This window comes from Pelecanus crispus, chromosome 7 (assembly GCF_030463565.1).
Source record: "Pelecanus crispus isolate bPelCri1 chromosome 7, bPelCri1.pri, whole genome shotgun sequence".
In the NCBI taxonomy this organism is placed as follows: Eukaryota; Metazoa; Chordata; class Aves; order Pelecaniformes; family Pelecanidae; genus Pelecanus; species Pelecanus crispus.
Window position 1 is genome coordinate 42,242,231 of NC_134649.1, and position 21,517 is coordinate 42,263,747.

Genomic DNA, 21,517 nt, shown 5'->3' on the forward strand with positions numbered 1-21,517 from the left:
TGTTTGAGGTATGAAAGACAAATCCTGGGATGCAATGTAGGATGCGTTCTTTTCTGTTTTGGTTGGTGAATTTAATGCCTTCTAGCTTGTGAAGTTTTACAAAGAATTCTTCGTTCCCGGTCTCTCCCTTTCATGTCGTGAGGCATTGGTATTGCACGGGGGGTATTTTGTCTGACATACGCAACCTTCCCCTGGCTAGAAGGCAGCGCTGTGTGTCTGCCTTGCTTGAGTGAATCGGATGCGGCGATGTTACTCGAGCCTTGCTTGCGCTGGGACTGCTACCCGGTGCGCTGTGGGCTCAGGTCTTCAGGCTGTGCCTGGAGGAGATGCGTTCGGTCCTGAGTGGAACTGTTCTGTGTGGGATTTTCAGATGTAGCTTAAATTATGCTAACCAGGGTAGCACTGTGCCAACATATTCCATACGCTTGCATCTGTATTCTTTTAAGGATCTTGATAATTTTTGCGTTGTATTACAATTAGTAGTTTGGTAGTCACTAGCAAAGCAAGCTGTCTTTTGGGTCTAGACGGAGAAATTTTGGTCATATATCATGGCTCATACTTGTTTGCTTGTGTATATCAGAATTTCCTTACGGAAATTATTGGAGTTACACAGGTGTGTGCCAGATCAGAATAATGGCATCAGTGAGTCCTGGCTTCTGTGAATCATCTTTGGATGGTGAGTTTTCATGGGTGAGGAACATGCTTGTTAAATGTTTTTTAAGCAATGCCACGTTTGTAGTCTCTGCTCAGCAAAGATTTAAGCTTCACCGTGTAAACTCGAGGGAGTAAATACCACTTTCCTAACGATTCCTGCTTCTCTTCCCAGCTCTGACTGAAGGTTATGTTGGCACTCTGCATGAAAACAGACATGGTAGTTCTGTGCAGATACGGAGGCGAAAGGCTTCGGGGGATCCTTACTGGGCATACTCGGGTGAGTTGACTTCTTCAGAGGACTGAAACATGAAATAATGGCCAAAATCAAATTGTTTACTTGTTTTTTGTTACTACAACACTCAGAAATATTTAAAGTTAGTTTTACAGTGTATTTTCTTCTACTGACTTCCTTGCAAACTCCCTCTACACACATCCTCTCCTTTCTTGTGTTCCTGACATTTAGCTGCAGGATTTGCCTTATTACTCTGCTCCTTCTCTCAGTCTTAATTTAGTTTCTTAACACACACTTAAAAAGGCATACTCCCATGAACATTTCTTTACTCTCCCTGTCCAGTCAGTACATTCCCAAGCTCACCATTTGCTTACCCTGTCGAGCATTCTAGGAAGACTGTAAGCATCCATATACACATCCAGATAAAAAAAGCCCTAGAAATTTTCCAGTTATTTCTTTGGGTGCGTGTATTTTTGCGGTAGTGTGTAATGATGACAATGAGACCTGTCAGTGCAGCATCACACCAGGATGTGATGCTGAGAAGGCAGGATATTGGGAGGGTATTTTATTGTTTGTCCCACTGCTTTTATAAGGCTTATGGAAAACCTGATGTGTCTGCACAATTTTGAAAGGCCGCAAATCAAAATATACTTCAGAACAATGTCTTTGTATGGTTTGACAGTTGGTTCAGGTCTAGAAAATTCCAGGTCTGTGTTTTAGGTTGTTAAAAAACCCAACAACCTGAAATCATGTTATTAGCTATGTTGACTTTGTGGAAAAATGTCTAATATCTAGAAAGTTTTTATGAAGATGTCAAGCATCACAATGAACTTGTGTGTGTTTTTTGGAAGATCTGAGATGCTTTTCAAACATTTGGTGCTTGTCCAAGAGGAGTTTTGTGCAGGCCTAGTTTTAGCTGTAGGAAAAATATTACTGTCTGAGAAGTCTGAATGCTGATACCAGATAAACAGGCAAATCTTAATTTTTGACTGCCAGCTCCACTCTTTCATACAGACCATAAATTTCATTGGAAATGAATGATTATAGGTAAGCTGAGAGTTTTTTCCATTAATACACAAAATACCAGATGTCACAAATTTTCTCTGTTAGATCTCGAAATACAAGCATTTGCAAATGAGGTCACACAAGTAAAATAAATCGAAACATTTTAGTAATGTGGGACAAATGACCACTTTTTGTTAAACTTTGAGATTATCAGATGGACAAATATTGCCACAAGATATACTTCCATATTGCAGCTTAAAATAACATTTTTAGATTTTTAAGCCCCCAAACTCATAAAGAGTAGAAATAAGCAAACGGAGGAAAAAATTTGTGTGTTGGAATGAATGGCCTGTTCCTATCTGCTGTCTTGTATAAAATATTAAAACTTAAGTGCCACTTGGCAGGTTTATTTTGTTTCTGTTACTGAAAAATGTATTTGGAATATTTATTATTGCAGGTAGTTAAATGAAAATGTTTTAAAAAAGGTAAAACACTAGTGTGTTTCTGTTGTCATATGTGTCAAAACTCTTTGCTTCAGTTACTGGATTTTTTTTTTCTTCTTTTTTTAACCAGTCCTGGTTTAAAAAAACAAGGGGGACGGGCGGAAGGATCCCCCCAACAAACCCTCCCAAAAAACCCCCAAACAAACAAAGCAACAAAAACCCCCAAACCCACCACACACCAGTTTATGCTTAGACAGTTTTCCTAATTCTATTTTTGTGATGATGTTGTTCTCCCTGTATGAGTAATATCACTTGTTCACCCCTCCAAAAAAGCTTTTACCATCTATGAATCCTTTTAGATTTATGTCAAAATAAAATGTATAGTCCGGATGTGTAATTATACCTTACCTTTTGGGGTTTTGCATCCTTTTGTCTATTGATAAATCTCTAGCTTCTGTGAGGAAAATAGCCAATCTGTTTTTCAGAGAGCAGATAGTGACTTCTCAGCTGTCAATCACATGCCATCCTACCTGATTAGTGCTATCTAATTAGAACCTTTTTGTCACTACTGCTGATAAAAAAGGTGGAAATGATATATCTACCAGCACTTGTCAAGAAACCAGAAAAGGATATAATATCGTTTTCTCAGGATGCTTTGTCAGGCTACTGCTTGAACAGAGTGACTTGAAGTGACATTCCAGGGGAACGTGGCTTGGGACCAAGTACTCCAGCTGCAGGACGCGAGTCTTCACCAAAGGCTTTGTGACATGAAATAGAGGTGTGAGCACTGCGTGCCCCGGCTGTGTGGGTTGTGCATGTACTGCATCCGAGCAAGCGCATCCTGGAAACAGGCGGAGATCTGGTGTTCTCCTGAGCCTTGCTGTGGTCCCTGTCTGCGAGGAGAAGCAGCTCTGCCCCGCAGCGAGCACCCGCCGGTCTGCGGCGGAGCAGGAGGGGCAGGGCCGCCTGCGGAGCGTGAATGCCGCGATGCGGGCAACGATTTGGGTTGTGTCTGAGAGGGAAAAGGCAAAGGCTGGTAGCGACTCGGGAAAGACGTGGTTATTTCTAAAGGAATTTTCCAGGGTTGATGCTGTGTCCTGCAGGAGGCTCCGTATTGCCAGCATCTCCCTGAGAAGGGGAGGAAGTCAAGATGAGCAATTAGGCGGGGAAAGGAGCCCGTGCTCTGTTAGAAATGGGGTGTTTCTACGGGCTGCGGCTTTGTCATGGCTTTTCATATGTGGGAGTTTCTCTTTCCTCCCCTCCCTTGGTTCCTTCCAGTAACGTGTGGGTTTTTCAGCCAGTTCAGCCTCTCTTATCTGATGCCTTTTGTCCATATTTGCTCGCTGAGCGGGCCAGAGGTAATGAAAATGCCTAGCTTCTGTGTTTAGGTTGAAGATGGGAATAAATGGGGGGTGGCAGAGCCCAGATGCCAGGCAGATGTTAGTTTCTAGCTGAGCACAGTGAGGAGGATGATCGTGTTACCTGTTTCTTTCTCCTTGCTTTTCCATTCCCCAGAATATTTCCCAGGAACCCTGAGCAGGGCTTGGCTAAGCAGTTTAGGTATTAATGTTTGTCCTGCGGGAAGGGTTTTGGACATGACTAGGAAGTTTACATCAAATGAGCCTACAGAGAGTGGAAACTTTAGTCTGCAGCAAGCAATTAGTCTGTGTCAATGGTTTCCAAGCTCTTCTACAGACATTATCTGGTAGGCTGCTTCCCTTCCTAATCCTCGAATGGTTAGGCCAGCTCCCCTCCAGTTAGTTGTACAACATCTGCTGGCCCAGCCCCAGCGATTATGGGCAGAGAAGAAAATGATGCTAGGCTGTGCGCTGGTGAATTTGAAGTTTCTTCTAAGGGAATGCCAACTGGAGTAAACAGGAGCAGGACAGCTTCTGCCAGCCGTCAGTGGACAGCCATCTGTTGAACCCCAATACTGACCAGCGTGCCCACGTCTCTGCAGGTCTACATTAGGGACGATGGCTTTATATTGATTTCAATTGAGCTATACTGATTTATAGCAGCAGAGGTTTCTCTGCGTTTATGGCTGTGCCTGCCTGCTTGCAGAGCTTTTGTATTTTGGGGCTTAAGTGTTCTGTAATAAATCTTGAGGTGGGGTTGGAGAGGTCTGAAAGCAGCCAGGCAGTTGCGGTTTTCCTGCCTGGGGGTGAAAAAAGGACACAGCCATACTGCAGAGAGCCCTCAAGCCTTTATCTTCCACAGGATATATCTGTACTATACTGTGCTTATAGAGGAATTCCTCTGTAGCCTGTAGGAAACGCTACTGCTGCTTCATGCTCTTGTGGAGGGCGAATGGTCCAGGAGCTGGTTTCAACTCCAGAGATCAGGAATTTTCCTGGTTTCATGAGCTATCTATGGCATCACCATGTACTGCCTGGCAATATTGCTCCTTTCAGGCACAAGAGTTTAGAGAGGATGAACTTCACTTATTGATCAGGAGTCAGACAACCCTTGGGCCTGTAACATTTCTATAAGGCACCTCCATACCTAAACGTCCCTGTACCGGTGCCCTGTGCGCGCACTGCGCGTGCCCTGGACAAAGCCACCGAGCCTGCGCCACAGAGCTCTCGCTTCACTGTCTGACTGCAAGGGAAAGCATTTTTAAGCCTTATAAAATAAGCCGGTTGTCTACAGACACAATTCTGACTGTAACATTTATTCCAGTTCGAAAATAAAACTCACAAAAATAAAGACTAGATAATTAAATGAAGAAGGCCCATTTTAAATGGATTCTGTCAAAAAGACGGAAGGAAACACAATCAGCCTTTCAGAAGAAACTTCGTTAAGTCTGTGCTAGCAGCTCTTTAAACCAAATTCAGAAGTGAGCAAACACTGAAAACAGAAGACTAACTTGTCTTTAAATAGGAACTGCAAGACTGAACAGAGACTGAGATCTCCTAGATGTTCTTTTTAGGATTTTTCAGGAAGCTCAAACTACATTTCTAGGGGGATTTCTCTGCGTGTGTATATTCGTGTATGTTTTGGCAAAGTATTAATTCCATGATCGTGTCTTACAGTTTGCCAAAAACTTCCTAAATTGCGACTGGCCACATCACTTGCAGTGTAACAGGAATGTGGAATAGGCGCAGCACAGTCAAAGCAAGAAATAGGTGTGGATCCTGAATGTGCTTCGGTGCAGTCTTTTTCTTTTCACAATAATCTTTTTGTTAGACTAACCAGCGAGTGGGCAAGTTTGAAATGATTTTTAGCACATCCTTATAATTGCCATGGAACTCAGTATGTTTCTGATAGCTGTAATAGTGACAGATCACAGTTCAGGTGCCTTGTCATCTGTGTGGAAACATTTTTGTAAATACATAAGCTGTTTTTAAAAAAAAACAAAACAAAATAAAACTTGAAAAGAAATCCTACAGAAATATGCAATTGAAACATCTACCAGATTCAGGGCTTTCTGGCTGGCCCTCCCTTGTGTAATGTATGCTACTTCACAGAGCATAATATTCCAGACACTTAAAGATGCCTTTCAAGGTCAAGTGTTGCATCTGTCAGTGCTGCGAACACTTTGCTGGTGACCTGAGCAGACCCCATTTTGCCTTGCAGTAGCCCAAAAAATGGGTAGTGAGAGGGTCAGGACTTTAGGAGGAGATTACGATATGAGATGCTGACGCAGATGCTTGTTTCTCACATGATAGTAGCTCTAAAGGGCCTATACCTATTCATATCTATTTTTCTGAAAAACTATTATGTAAAATTTAATGTGACGATCATTGCATGAGATTGTGGAAAACCAGAAGTGGCTATAAGGAAATTTTGTTCATTACTCTGTTACTCAAATCGGGAAATGCCTCTTGGAGTCTTCAGATATAAGATGTGATGTCTAATTATTCCCAGTATTAGCATGTGTGATCAATGGGTATGGAATGGGAGGCTGCACTGTCCTGGGGCAGGAAGCTGTAGGCGATGGTGCCTTCGTCACTGGAGTTTCCCAGCTGAGCTGCGGTGCTGGCACTGGCGAGGCTGCTGTACCCTGCCCTCTTGGTGGCTGTTCCGCTGATCAGCCTCAGTGTTGCAAGCTGACTCATTCAAGGAATACTCTTTTTTAAGTAATCAAAACCATTTGGGCTTCTCGGAGAACAAAAAAGCAGACACTGGCCAAGGATGTATACATGTTCTTTTTACTTGTTTATTTAACTACGGCTTTGTAAAGAGAACCCTATGTAGAAAATGCATACAGTTGTTTTTTCTCTTTAATCTTATGGTGTATTCAAGGCATCTCTTTCCTCTTTGTACCTTTGATCTCATTTTCTGTGTGAAATTATTAGCGCTACTTATGATGCTTCTGTTCTTTATGTGTCCTTACTGATGTTTTTTTCTGTATAAAGTGTTGGATCCTTTCTCTCCAAGATCCTGTGCAACTACCATGAACATTAGCAGAAGTTAATAGAAGAAAAATAGGGTTCACGAGAGTAGGGATGACCCTGAGAGTGGGGAAAAGTGTCGATTAAGAACAGGAACTGTGGCCACGCTGTCATGCTAGTGGACACTATCAGTGTGTGAATGCTTTGTCCTACAACACTTAGGCAGTTATTGCTGTCCTTTAAGATGCTATTATTTAAAATATAACCGGTGGTGAATATAAGAATTGTGTGTTCTTCTCAGAAGCAATTGCTGGCATTAAAACAGGAGAGATCAGTAAAGGTTACTTCCTGAAAGAATAGCAAATGGTGTTAACTGTGATGAAATGTAACTTGGTGATGTCCTTTGTAAATGTGTGAATTTCTCTCCCTTTGCTTAGATTGTTCTCATTAAATAAGCTGCTAATGTGAATTGGACAGGAAATAATCAGCACATAGTAAGGAAAGCATCAAGACTTATTGAACTGAGAGGTAACTAATGGCCTATTTGCCGTGGTCAGTATTTCACTCTTTCTGTCCCTCAGAATAATAAATCTTGATATTGACCAAAACTCTGGCATACCGTGTGCATGGTTGTCATTCCCCTGTAGGACTTCTCATCTCTGTTAAATGCAGGATGGTCAAAATGAGGAGGTTCTGGTTCTCCCTCCCTTCCTCACTCTTTTAAGCTGACTTTCTAAAGAGGAACTAAGCTGAGAGAACTAGGAAAAATATTCCCATTAATATCTGATCTGATCAGTAAACTGAGCTTTGAATATTTTATCTGCGTTCATCAGAGATGAATGGTAGTCTTCACTGAACCCTGCTGAAACCAGCTGTGATGCATTCATTTCCATGTTCAACCTTATTAGAGTAACAGTTGTTCCAGAAATCAGTGCTACACTCTTTCATAAAAGAAACCTGGAAAACCATAGCTTAAGAGTTTGCTGTTACTGTCTAAGCATGAAACCTGATTTTTAATGTGCACAGCTAAAGCAAGTGGTATACTGCTGTGTGTTTTGTCAAATAAACAGGAAATACCATCTGTATATTTTGATTGTTTGTATTCTGACGGTACTGGGTCATGAGCCTTCACGCCCATGAGCTAGGCACTGTACAAATGTGGACTAGAGACGTACTTGTCAGCAGAATCTGTAATAAAATATGCGCTTACCAGGAGGATGTCAAGGAGAATGCTTTTTATCTTTCTGTAGCTATTCTGCATTGTGAAGTAACAAATACAAAATACTATCTTTTGTTTTTGTTATGAGAATGAAGAAACAAGTTTTCAAGTTCCTATCCCTGAGAACAGGATATATCTTCTTAACCATAAGCTAGCGTGAATAAGGAATTCACAATTGCATGTTTGTGTTGAGTATTTACCATTAGCCATCCTCTAAGGAGAGCCAGCCTTGCCAGAGAAGCTGTGCAAGTAGTCTGTATCATTTTTACTGAGCCATATTGCTGGGGAACACAGCTCTGATTGAGAGTCTTGTCACTTACTTTGTTTGTCTATTGGCAAGTTTCTAAATAATCTGCTAAGAAAACCTCAGATAGTAATTTAGTTTCTACTTAGACACAGACACGATTTCCTTATTGAATACCATTAATACTGTTTTCTCACTCTTCTTGCCACCTTTTCTTGTGTGCCACGCTTACAGTTTATTCCAAGTACTGTCATAGTCAATCCTGGTATCCAGTCTATAATGAAATGGTTGACTGACTTTTTAAATGTTGGACACGGTTATGGTGAAATTGCCTTTTTTCTTTTTTTTTTTTTTTTTTTTGGCAAGGTTCTTTCTGGAAGTTGATTGTTTTTCATGATTTAAACACATTAAAGCAAATCTCTGATTTTTGAATGCTCTCAATTTTTTCTTTACTGTTTTTGAGTAGATAGGCCATTGGCAGGTGAACAGCTTTGAGAAGCTTAAATGTAAGACGTGGAAAGAACCAGATGTTCCCTCAACTTTCATTCTTTCAGGAAGTTTTTCCCTACCACAGCACAAAAATGTAAAATAACTCAACGGATGCTAGATGAAATCTTCAGAGCTTCAGATACAGTTGTTCCAATACTACATCAAAGTATTTTTACTTTGCACTGCTGCAATCACAGCTCTGGCTATCTATGCTGAAAACAGGAAGCACAAAGAGCTGCTTTTGCTGGGGAGGGGGGACCTCTCACTTCTTTAAACGTACTGTGCTTTTTGTTGCATTTTCTTTCAATGTGAACACTGGGACATTTGTAGAAAATCTCTGGAATGACAACAACCAGTGCACTGTTTCATAAAACTGGAAGTATGCTGAAATGCAGCAAAAAGTTGTCAATTTAGCTGATTTCTAGGCATTGAAGTAGGAAACAGTATAAAATAGTTCAAGCGCTTTAGACATAAAAACATGTGAAATGCGTATATTTTAAACATACAAAAAAAATGGAGTATTTGGGTAGCAGCTGTGATACAAACTCAGCAAATGGACTGGAGAATACACAGAAGGTTGGAGTCTGCTGTTGCCTTGAGGTTCTTGAATGCTTGCAGTAATACATTGAAATTCCAATCTTGATTTCATATGTAACTGAAAGCATATAGGAGAATAACAATGGGGAAAAAAGTATGTGAACAGCAAGGATACTGCAGTGAGAAACAAAGCAAGCAGGGAAGCTCTGAATAGCCTTGTAGTGTGTGGATAAAAAAAAGTAGCTTGGCACAAATCTTATTGCAATAGTCCAAGCATGAAATAATCAAGGAATGAATCAGAATTCTAGTTGCAGGATGTAAGTGGAGCCTTTGTATGAAAGGGCTGAGCAAGGCCAGGACTGCAGTTGATGCAGCAGATATAGAATTATTTCTGCTATTTTTATGATGTCAGATGGTTGCTTTGTGTCATTCCAGTCGCTGTTCAGAAGACAATCATCTTCTCAGTATCTCTGCTCCAGGAATTGCCCCATCTCTCCCCTTTCCCAGGAAGTGTCTCCACCTTGCAGAATGTGGCATCGAAGACTTGCAGTTTTTAATCATTATGACCCTTGAAAAAGCAGCCCCTACCTGCAAGAGGCTGCCCGTCTGCCCCGCTGGGTTCCCTTGCGAAGGGAAGAGAGCGCGGCAGCAGTGCTGCAGTGGGCTGCTGCCAGGGCATTCCCACCCCGCGCCGCGTCAGCTGCCACTGGGGCAGCGTCTGCCGTAGGCGGGTGGAGGTGCCATGCGTTTCTTCGACGTTGAATGTCACGTGCCTATTAGAGAAGCGGAGAATGAAAGAGAGTCTCATCTGTGTATGCTCTGAGGTGTCCTTTGGTACTGCACTATGAGTGCTTAACAGCTGAGGGAGTTCTTGTAATATCTCTGAGGTAGATGTGTTCACATGGTGGGAACTGAAGGACAGGGCAGTTTAAGTAACTTCTTTGCTACACCCCGTGCGTTGTACAGCAGAGTTAGAAATTCAGCCCGAGTTCAGTGCTGTGCCACACATCCAACCCTATCAAATGGTAATTGAAGAGATCTTGGTTGCCTTGGAGACTGCCTCTTCTTGGGGGAGACCATGGCAGTAGCACAGGTGTTGTGAAGCTCCTGAGCTAACAGGAGGCCTTCCTGGAGGTGATCCAGCTATGGAGCTTAATTCTTCCTTCAGCAGCAAACTGAACTTCTCCCTGTGCTGGCTGCTTTGTTGAAGCTCTCGGTCTGTTTGGTGCTCTTAGTTTTTTCCAGTGGGGTTGGAACAACGTTGGGCTTGAGTAAGATGACATTCTTTTCCTATTCAATACTCTGAACATTTGGGTCTAAATTACAAAGTTTTTTATTAAAGACTGCATGTGCCCAAAGAGTTGGATGGGCACACTTTTAACCGTCAAATTAAATAAATATGAAATCCTGCAATGGTGTGCAGAGCTGTGCATATAAATTACATCTTTAAACAGCACTTGAATGATTTTCTGGAAATGTTTTTAACTCTCCTCTGAACTCTTTAAGGGTCATCTCTGTAGCCTTCCTATCTGAGGGAGGCTATTGGCACTGGAATGATTTATTGAAGAGGTATGTTGCTCTGCGGTAAGAGAGTAATGTCAAGCCCTACTGAGAACCTGAGCATCAAGCTTCTGTTTTTGTAGAGCTGGGAAAGCAAGTAGGTTTAATTCAACTGAACCCTTAATGAATGTTTCCTGTGTTCCCACCCACTCCCATCTCATAGCACTGAGGTGAGTGGGACTGCGGGTCGATAATGTTTTCAAGACAGTTAATGAGATGACCGATTTAATTTGTGAAGAATTAGGAGCCCTATGTCCCTGTTGCAGAGAAACGAAGATTGCAACCTGAGCCGACATAGTAAGGACGGGTGGGCGTCGCTGACTCAGGGAGTCCTGATGGTTGAACCCTCGGTAGGGTGAGATACCTTTGAGACATGTAACTGCTTTAAAAATACTTAAGTGGACTGACTTGACAGCAAGCAACTCTTCCGCCAAAGGAGTCTTTGCTGCCATCAGTATTAGGCCTTCTATCTTTCTCCATCTCAAAGAAAATCCTGCCTGTTGTCTTCCAAACAGTACTGCTGAGTTTAACCGAAGCCAGTCTGTTCTACCCATGGCTGAAGTAAACCTTTCCTCTCCTACATTTCTCTTTGAATGCAGTCTTGCTTCATGCATGTTTGCTCCACACTGCTATAGGATTACAGCCTTGCAGGCATGTACGCAGATACATACCCATCCTAACATAGCTGCTATAAGGTAAGGTCATGTTGTGGTCACAGTTGTAAAGACCAGAAGGGTGCGGAGAGGCTGAGTACCGTGTCTCAGATTACCCAAGTGTGGCTGAGCAGAGGGCTGAACTGAGGTCTCTGAAGCTGGCCCGTACAGCTTTTTTTACCTTGCTGTAATTAAAGCATTCAGGCCAACATCTAAGTTGTCCAGCTGCCAGAATGCTCAGGAGGAGCTGTTTCACATGGGGTTCCTTATTTCTGACTCACTTCCGAGACTTTCTCAACTGTCTTGGTGTATAAATGTCCTCAGAAACGAACAAAAGAGGAAACGTTCCTGCAATTGAATGCCTGAAGGTGATGAGTATTGGCGTGTGGACTGCAGTTTCTGTTGCTTTTCCTATGTGGAATAGTGAAACAAATGTCTCCTGTCTCCATCCCAGCTCGCCTGTAATACCCTTGCAGCTAGAGCTGAGGTGACGAAGGTCCCTTAAATGTTGATCATGTGCTTTTGCACCGTGCTGGATCAGGATCTTACAGGACTCCTTTGCTGTAATTCACATCATCTGGTCCTTGAGCACTGGGGTCAATCTCATGTGCCGAGCTTCTGTACAAACAAACTAGTAAGTGGATGCACTCGGGATGAAGAGTTGAATGTTATGTGATTTGCATGAATATATTTCTCAAGTACAGAAACAAGATTTACCCTGAGGTAACGATGGCAGCGAAGTCACGGAGAGTTTAGATCAATTCATGTTCAGTTTTACTTGCTGTCTTTTGCTCCCGAGGTGTGGTGGTGTGTCTCAGGCTGCTGCCGAAGCCGCCTGGCCCCTTGGGGTATGAAAAGCCATTTCACATGCCAGATGCTAGTCTGCTCCTAACCAGAGGTGACATGAACTTTCCAGATAGATTCCAACTTGGAAGCTTCTGTGGCACTTCAGACCATGTATTTAATTTATATTTCTGATGCTGGAAACTTGAAATTGAAACGCTTATCTGCATGATACAGTATTTTCATGTTGATCTCTGAGGAAGGGGATTTGCTACGTGAAGAAAGTTTGCAGAGAGAATTGCATGTCTTTTGTAAAGAAGGGTTTGGTGTATGTAGTTCAGTTACTGTTTATATTGCACAAGGGCTCCCCAGATGTCTGCAGGACTTAATTGCTCTCAGTGCAAACACAGGAAAGTTTCCTCTACCTCAAATTTGTACAAGCCGTCTGAGAGATGGCTTGGTGTTAAACGCGTGAATGGCTGAAGCAGGGTATAATGAGGTGAGGACTATGAGCTGGAGAAGGTACTAAGAGCCTTCCCTCTCGCTGCTGTTAAAAAAACCAGAACTGCGTAGCTCTATGAGCAGCTAAGTGCTCCGTATTCCAGTGTAAAGTCCCCAATGCCTAAGAAGCTTTGAGCTCCTTTCGTGGCCTTCAGTAGTGCTCCCTGCCACTGTTCCCCATGTTGACGCTTGCACTTCACAAAACCGGTGGCTATGCCGTATCTGTAAGATCACCCACTTCTCTCAGATTTGGTCAGTTAGCCAGCAGGTTTGAAAGTGGTGGGACAGACCAGATGCAGTAAGAAGGCTCAAATGCATAAGCCTGTTTCCTTAGAAAACCGGGCTAATCCATTATGGGCCCCTATTTGAAATTGCAAGCTCTCATGAGTAGGTTTTCAGAGTACATGCCAGTTAACTCCCTCTTCTGTGAGGAAGTCCCTGCAATTTCAGCAGATGTGCTCTTAAGACTGGAGAACATCTGGGCAGTTCAAGTGATCAAAATATTAGTCATAATTCTGTCCTGTTGTGCTAAGTGAAGTGTAACTGTTCAGAGGAAACAGTCCAGGTCCCGGCAAGCTTTCTGTTTGAGGCCATCCATGGTCTTGATCATGTGTGCCAATGAAGGAGGTCTGCACAGAAGCCCTTGGAAGAGTGCATGGTAGACAACCATCTGTTTGCCATTAACAGAAGACCTTAAATTAGGGAAGGTGGTTGTGGTGTGGTGCCTGGACATGCGATTCAACGTTGCATCTTATGATTTCTGTATGAATTGGAGTGCAGAGTATGGTAAACATTTTCAGCTTTTTCCCCAAAGTACTATTGGAAACTGTAATAAAAAGTAACTGCCGGGAAAGTAGTTTTGCTGAGTTATGCTATTTTTGAAAATGCATAATACTCCATAGGCTTTTAAGTGATACTGGGCATATTTAACATTCTTCGATGTTAATTTCCTGGCATATGGACATCTCGACTTATTAAAATAAATAAGTACTTTCAAATTTAATGAAATGATGGAGGAAATGGCCTTTTTTCACGTTCACGTCCGCTTCGCTGGATAATTTAATGTTTTAAAATGTAAGTTCATATTAAAGTTTAAAATTCAAGTATTGGTTTTTGAAATTCTGTAATAAAAAGGTTTTGCTGTAGGAGAGATGTATGAATTAGCGCGCATGATAACACGATTAACAAAGTCTAGCTGGTGATTTCTTCTGTACAAAATGCTAGCTGTAAATCCTCCCACTAGGACCTACAGCGACGTTCTGGTGCTAGGATTTTCTGGTACTAGTAACTGTTCCTTTCCTGGGGCATTACTCTGTAGCCTGTCAGACTGTCCAGTTGCCTGCATTCCAGGGTGAAGGTACATCTGTGGAAAAGGTCTCCTATGTCGTTCACCTTTTCTTTTTTTCCCCACGTTTTACTGTCTCTTGGAGCTTACACTGTAAGCTTGTTGGGGCAGAGGCGGTCATTTGTTTATGTTGGCTAGCAACAAGATCTTTATATCTTCTTTTTTACTAGCTGTGTATGTTTGCTTCCAAGGTCTTTGCATCTAGTGGGAAGGATTTTTTTTTGTAGCCATAGGTATTACTGTGTTATTAGTAAGTATAGGAAATGCACTTTGGTCCTCTCTTCTGTGCTGACGGAGGGTAAGAATTCCCTGGAGGAAAAGTAATGCTCAATTTAATTGACTAGATATAAATATTTGAGTCCTAAATATTTAATGGAAATCATTGTGTTTCAATGTAGGGATGTGCAGAGGATGGAAGTTTGCTCTGTGTCTCGCATTTCTTCAGAGAGTGCTTATGTGCCGTGCTGAAGCCAAGGATGGCTTTATTTCATTTCAAGGCAGACTAGAAACTGAAGAACTTATTTTCAGGGAGAAAAATGGCAAGGGACCCGAATGAAAAACCTACTCAGCTGAAGCAGAGGTGACAAAGTTCACTGTGATTATATTGATTTTAAATTACTGTGTAGATCTGGGACTAGCCTATGTCTAGTCCTGCTCATGATGAGAAGAAGAAAGGAAGAAGGCATGAATACTCCTCTCTCCTCTACTTCCAAATGTTTTGTTAGCAGTATGATAACTGAGAGCAGTCTCGTCCTCCTGACGTTCCCGACATGCAAAGGCAAGGGCGTTCTGGCATCCTCAGTGGAGCTGAAAGGGAACAAGAGGCACAGTGAGACTGAAATGCGTTTTTTCCTCGGCAGCCTCCCCCTGCGCGCTGGCTGCCCGAGCCGGGGCAGCGTGCGGTGCCCTGTTCAGCGTGTAGCAGATGCCTCCGGTCGGGGTGTGCCCCCAGCTCTACCAGAGATGACATTAATAGGAAACGGAGCATGTCTGAGTTTGAGGCATTTTTGGTGAAAAGTACTGCAACTGCCTACACCACAAATTAAAACTAAGCTAGAATTAATAGCAATTAACAGCACCAATACTCATTTACTAGAAGTTTTACAGAAAAGCCATTACTGTTTAACTTTATGTACTTTGCATTTGTTTCACTGTCAATGAGAAAATTATCCAGTCAATAAGAGTTAATGTTTTATTTTAGACCAGTCTTATCTATTTTAGTATCTAGTGTGCCTTTTGGGAACAGGAACTAAGAGCAAATAAAGCTAATTGCGGTAGAAATTTGATACGTTATTGTAATGAAACTCTTAGTTGCTGCATGACTGAAAGAGCACAGAAAAATGTCTTGTACCTGCACTAAATCCAGCAAAGTTGTGATGGGAGATGTTGTGTCTCCTAGTTTGGTGTGATGGAGAGAATGCCCGAGGCACTTGGGTAGGGAAGATGACTATTTCTGTTTCTTCCCCATGGTTTTTCAGCAATCTGACATAGTGTGCATGCCTGGGCCTATGCCAAGCAGAGAGGCAGCCTCCAAGCGAGACTTTATTACTACAGTCCTAGATGATTAATTTTGTACCAAATTGTGTGGGCCCGATTAACCCAGAAAACAGCAATGATGCTGTTTTAAAGATCTTTACTGCATCCATTACTTCTGTTTCCAGTGTGGTGCTTTACAAGGAAAATATTTGTTTCTTACTATCAAATCTTCAGGTAGAGTCCCGGCATAAAAATCACACTGAGCTCACAGTGGCTTGTGCATTTGTTATGTCTAACGTTGACTTCATTGAGGGAATGTCTAAGATATCCTTACTCATAGCACTTTTGTAAGGCCAGAGATTATTGCCCCCCCATCACTGGAAGGGGAGCAAAGAAAGCCATTAGCTGTCTTGAGCCATCCAGAAGGCTGAGAAAGCTGAGAGTAGAATCAAAATCAGGGTTTGTAGATGTGCTTCATCCCTTTCAAGGCGCAGGCTACTTCTCTATGTGGTAGCACTTGCCTGATCCACCCAGGGCGGGAGGTGCTGTGTGTATTTTCTAATCAGTGAGGCTGGAGCCGGCTGGAGCAGGAGCTGTTGCTCGCGCAGTGCGGTATTTGTTGAAGCTGCAGAGCAGGCAGGAGGATGCTACCTGCCTGTTAGTGTTGGATCTGTGGAAGTGAGAAGAGTTGGGGTGGTTCTGCAGGCAGGGCAGGGCTGCTTTTGCATTCACAATACTTTTAGCTTCTTTTATAAGATGTCGCAATATTATATTTAGGGTGTGTTTGTTGGGGTGGTTTTGGTTTTAATTTTAAGCTCCAAAATACTTTGTGGCTCCCTTGTAGAAATGCAGGTTAGAAAAATCTATCCATGTTTTGCGAATCACTGAACTTTAATAACTTTATCTAAAAGCATTTTTGGGGCACCGGTTGGCTCTTAGAAATCCTCTTCGTTAAATCACTCTTGAGGTTTTGCATAGTTCAGGCCTTTAAAAAATAAAAATAAAGCCCCCAATCTTCCTATTGTCCCTGGAAAAGCCTTGTACCCATATCAACATCCTCTGGCTTGTCTGGGGAAAGCAAATACACCCCCTCATGCCAATGGCCATGTACGGGCACAGTCTCATATTATTTCTGTAGGATCATGACTTCTGTGACCCCTTGCAGTGGAGTGTTTGCATGAATAAATAATACGATGATAGGATGAGAGGAAATGGGCTTAAGCTGCACCAGGATAGGTTTAGGTTGGAAATTAGGAAAAATTTCTTTACGGAAAGGGTGGTCAAGAATTGGAACAGGCTGCCCAGAGAAGCGGTGGAGTCACCGTCCCTGGAAGTGTTCAAAAAACGGGTAGATGTGGCACTTGGGGCCATGGTTTAGTCTAGTCTACCCTTGATTGGCTTAGAGTAGACTTGGTAGTGTAGGTTAATGGTTGGACTGGATGATCTTAAAGGTCTTTTCCAACCTAAACGATTCTATGATTCTATGAGAATGTGCTGCTGGGTGAACTTACCCATACTGGGAGAGCAGTGACGGTGTAAAGCAGGGAGCACCCATTCAGGCGCTTGCATGTGTGAAAAGAAACATTTTTGCCAAGTCTGGAAGAAGAAAAAACGGGTGCGGGAATCCTTTCTCCGTACAACATGTGCAGTCCAAGCGGCAGCTGCGTAGCCCCATCAGAAGGCCCCATCCTAATCAGAGGTTCCGTATCTGGCAGAGAGACAGGTCAGACTTCAGATGGGCCTCCTGGGCCTTGCTGATGTCTTTCGGGATGAGGGTGCTTAGCAGAATCAGCTGAGGTGACCTCCGTTTCCCAGCGTGTGGTAGTCCTGCTTTCTGCTGCTTTTCAGCCCAGGTCAGACTTCAGCGAGAGGCGACCGACTTGGGTCTCATTATCTGTTCTCGTCAATCCTCAATTTCTTTGCTTCCACACATCTTTCTTCCTGAATATCCCTAACAAGGCAGAGATCTCCAGCCAGTTGCACTGTTCAGTCTCTCCTGCAAACACTTTTTTGAATAATTGTGCCCTTCTCCCCAAGACTTGCTTTCACAAAAGGATGTATTGCTGACGCTAGACCCCATCATCTTGATGCAAAGACATTGTCCCCCTAAACGAAGGGAAAAATATTTTTAATCAATGAAACTATAAATGCCGTTCCTGTATGATTTTAAACCCAAAGTACTGGAAGCAACCTGAGGGTGTCCTGCCTGTCTCCGTGCCTCTGAGAGGTGTTTCTCAAGCAAGCTACGTTCCTTGAGGCTGACAGGGAAAGCTTACTTCTTAAACAAAATCGGTTCCAAAAAGTCAGGTTTTGGCTCCCTGGAAGCCTATATTTTTGCAGCCACCTGTCCTGACTGCTTCCTGGTGTGATTTAAACCTGTGCAGTCTGCCAATGTATGCTGATAGAGATTGTTTTACGGTAGGCTGGGCTGTGGGACGGTGTCAAGATGTGCTCTTGGAGTATTTCACTCCCTCCACTACGTGGAGGTGGGCAAAAACCCAAAACCCAGAGTCGAAACTCTGCATGGTTCACATGAAACTGTTAGACTGTAGACTTAAACGGCACACAGATTGAACTGTCAGAAACTGGGTCCATCTTCACTTACAAAAAGGACAGGTAAAGGAAGAAGCATCTCCCGCGGGCAACTTCTATAAGCGGAATTTTATTACATACGGACCTCCAGGACAATCAGACAAGGATTTTGATTTATGAGATAACGGTTACCTTTAAAATACTGAAGGGAGGATTCAGGAAAAGGTTACTGTTAGATTAATTAGTGTTGATAGAATTGACAGAGGTATAATGTAGCATTGCCACAGTGGATGGAAGGCACCAGATAGACAGCCGGTGAAAGCATGTTTGTTTAGTTCTGTGCTCACCTTATCTTGTTTCTTGTTGTACAGGTGACTCATGTATGAATGTGAAATGAGGTTTTCTGTGTTTAATACTGTGATAAAGAACTAAATATTGCAGTTTTTATGTAGGAAGTGCATTATACATTAATTTAAATGAAGTTCCTCCTTTGATAGTCAGCTTCTCTCCTAATATTCAGTGATCCCTGTTGTGTGTGTGTGTGGTGTTTTTTTTTTTTAAACTCAGTATGGTTATTAAAGCAAAGCCAATTGATGGAAGAGAGGAATATGTATTCCACAGCACTAAAATAGATTGTGACTTTTGTCTTCAATGGCTTAAGAAGGTGCTTTCAAGACCTTACAGTATGAATAAATTCTGCAGACTTAAAGCTTTTTTACTCGTTTAATCCAAAATGATTCCAGTATCTCCTACAGAAATTGATAATACAGAGAAAGTGTGTAGGACTTCATTTTCAGGGCGATGAATTTGGATGAATAAATGCTACTGGAAGGAAGAATTTAGGAGAAATCTTAATAGAAATCTCCAATTAGTTGAATGTCTGGTTATCTGTGGCAAGACATAATATTTACTAGACACTGGAAGCTGCAGGAGTACTTACAAAGAAAGGGGTAAAATAAGATTCAAGTTTGTGTACTGTGTGTTGTAAAACATGGGCAATCTTTGCAAGGCTTTATGGCTTAAATAAGTTTTTGAGAAAGTATTGGGAGAAAGGTATTAGTGGAGTGTAATGTTACGAAAATGACAGTGTTTGGGTATCTTGTTAAAATCTTTGTCCAACAGCCATTTTATTACATGTAGCTCTAATTTGATAAGCAAGGCCAGCAGAGTTGGGATCTTATATTTTTGTTAGTAAAGGCAGCTCTATGAAGATAAGGGGAAAGAAAATCTATCCCTTTCAGTGCATAAATAAAACCAAATTGAAACAAACTGAAAGCTACGTGGTAAATGGTATGAAATGTGACCACTAAACTCCTTTCATCAGATACTTCAAGTTTAAAAAAAAAAAAATTATGAAAATTACAAATGCTATTCTTAGTCCTAGGGGTGGCTTGAATCGTGCATTGATTAGTCATAGGTGTTGAGAATCAGGCTAAGTGGCATTAGCTTACTTGTAATTGCAGAGGGAATTTTGTACTGTAAAATGTCTATATGTGGCTGAAAATGTAAAAGGAAAAAAACAAGATAGCTCTTGAAACTGAGAGCTACATGTGAAATACGGTTCTCTATCCATCACTGACAGTTTTTCAGGTAATCTGCAAAACATCCGTCAGTCCTCAAGCAGTGACATTTCCTCCTGTTCATAGTGTAGCGCGAGGTTAATTCGGGTTTTCGTCACCTCTTCTGAAGCCAGTTAATATCAGATAGAAGCACACCGCTGGGTGTAGCATGTACCCCTGCTTTTGCATCTTGGGTTTTGCTTTTCAGTAGGATGTGGAGACCTGCGGTGATTTATGTTCTACAATCTTGATAATAATATTTTCACCTGGTGAAAATAGAGGACATCCAGACTTTTGAGGTACCCTGGCATGGCTGGGAACTGAAGCAGCAAAGGAGTGTTTAACACAAGTACATGAAATGCTGGAAGGCTAGAGGCATGAGATAAAGGGCCACTGGAACAAAACTGGGGGATGGAAGGAAACCAGAGCTGCATCTTCTTTTTCTGTCTTTGGCTGATTTCACCGCTCAGTTGTGAATGTTCCTACTTCACGTAGCAGTTGGGAAGTGTCCTGGGAGATGGTCCTGCAAAGGCCTCAAGTGCACACTGTCTATAGCGTTGCACCTGCTCTACAGACCCAGAGAGGGAGGGGAAGGGGCTGAGGGGGTTTTTTGGTGTGTCCCCCCACCTTGTCTGGAAGAGTCAGCGAAGAAAACGAGAGGCCGTTGATTTGGGGGCCAGTGACTGATCACCTGTGGCTCCCGCAAGAGCTGAACAGGGGATTAGCATTCCCTGTGCTCCCCCTGCTACTCCTGCCCTCAGTCTGAATTTGCTTTAAACCCTGTTTGTGATGAAAATGCAACAGTCTGGCATGAATGAACACTGATAGAGATCTGTCTGAGCTCCTTTCTCACTTCAAACTCAGTGATAGTTAAGACAGGATTATAAAGAAGCAAGGAAATTCAGCTCAGAAGTCTTGAAATCAAAGCAGTTCAGTAAAACTAAGGTATTCTCAAACCTTTGTGCCAATTAACACTGGGCTGTGACAGCAGAGGTTTTTTTACCTCATAAAAATTCTAACTGGTGCTTATTTGGGTGGGTGGATTTAAGTAGGGGGAACCTATAAGACTTCCTTTTGATGAGCTTTCCCCAGGCGTTACGTCAGATCAAGCAATGCTTGAAAGTTGGATCTTTATCACTTCAAAGAAGAAAATATTTAGCATGATACAGAGATTAGATGCCCATGCGGATGCTGTTAACTGTGCTGAGGACACCTTTTTTTCAGCCAAATATGTCTCTCGGGGGAGGTGTTTCTTGCTACAGAACAGAAGCATTTAAATTTGGAAAAATTTCTACAGATTTTGGTTCATATACTACTTATATAGAATAAATTTGTGAGCCCAAATTTTGCAGTCACTTAAGCAATCATGAAATTGAATACGTATCGATAATTCTGTGAAACTATTCATGTGAATTACACTGCATATATGCTCTTAATAATGTCAGGGCACTAGCAGCCAACTGTGCAGGAAATAAATAAGAATGCTGTCGTAGTCCTCTTCAAGCTTGTTTAAAAATTCTTGATTCAAGTAACATTACTGATATAGTAGGTGTTTTTACAGTGGCCCTTTTCCATTTTAAAATTAAATTAAACACTGCATGGCATAATTAATTTTTTTATTGTATTACTTCCAGGGAGAGAAATAATTGCTCTTACAAAATGTAGTTGCTTTAAAGAAAGAAACAAAATCAAATTACAATATTTTTCCAACTACCTAGGATCCTCTGAGAGTAATGATGCTACAGTATACAGAGTTCATTCCATGCACAGCTGAAATTTGGTCAGCCAACTCCACAGTGAAATGAAACAACCGTTTAACAACACTTAAGAACAGCACAAAACAGATCAGTATGTGAAGTGAAAAATATTAAACTTCACTAAAAGTTTTAGGTGGACAGAACATCATTACTAAAATTGAAATTGTCAGGCTCCTGGGATTAATATCTCT

The 21,517-nt window shown here is 42.1% G+C and overlaps 1 protein-coding gene across 1 annotated transcript in view; it reads left to right on the top strand.

The window, feature by feature from the left end:
* PTPRG (protein tyrosine phosphatase receptor type G) overlaps window positions 1–21,517 on the top strand; it is a 417,051-nt gene that overhangs the window by 93,093 nt on the left and 302,441 nt on the right. The window contains exon 2 of the mRNA XM_075714254.1: window positions 827–931. Coding sequence (XP_075570369.1) covers window positions 827–931 — 105 coding nt within the window. The remainder of the gene's footprint in view (window positions 1–826; window positions 932–21,517) is intronic.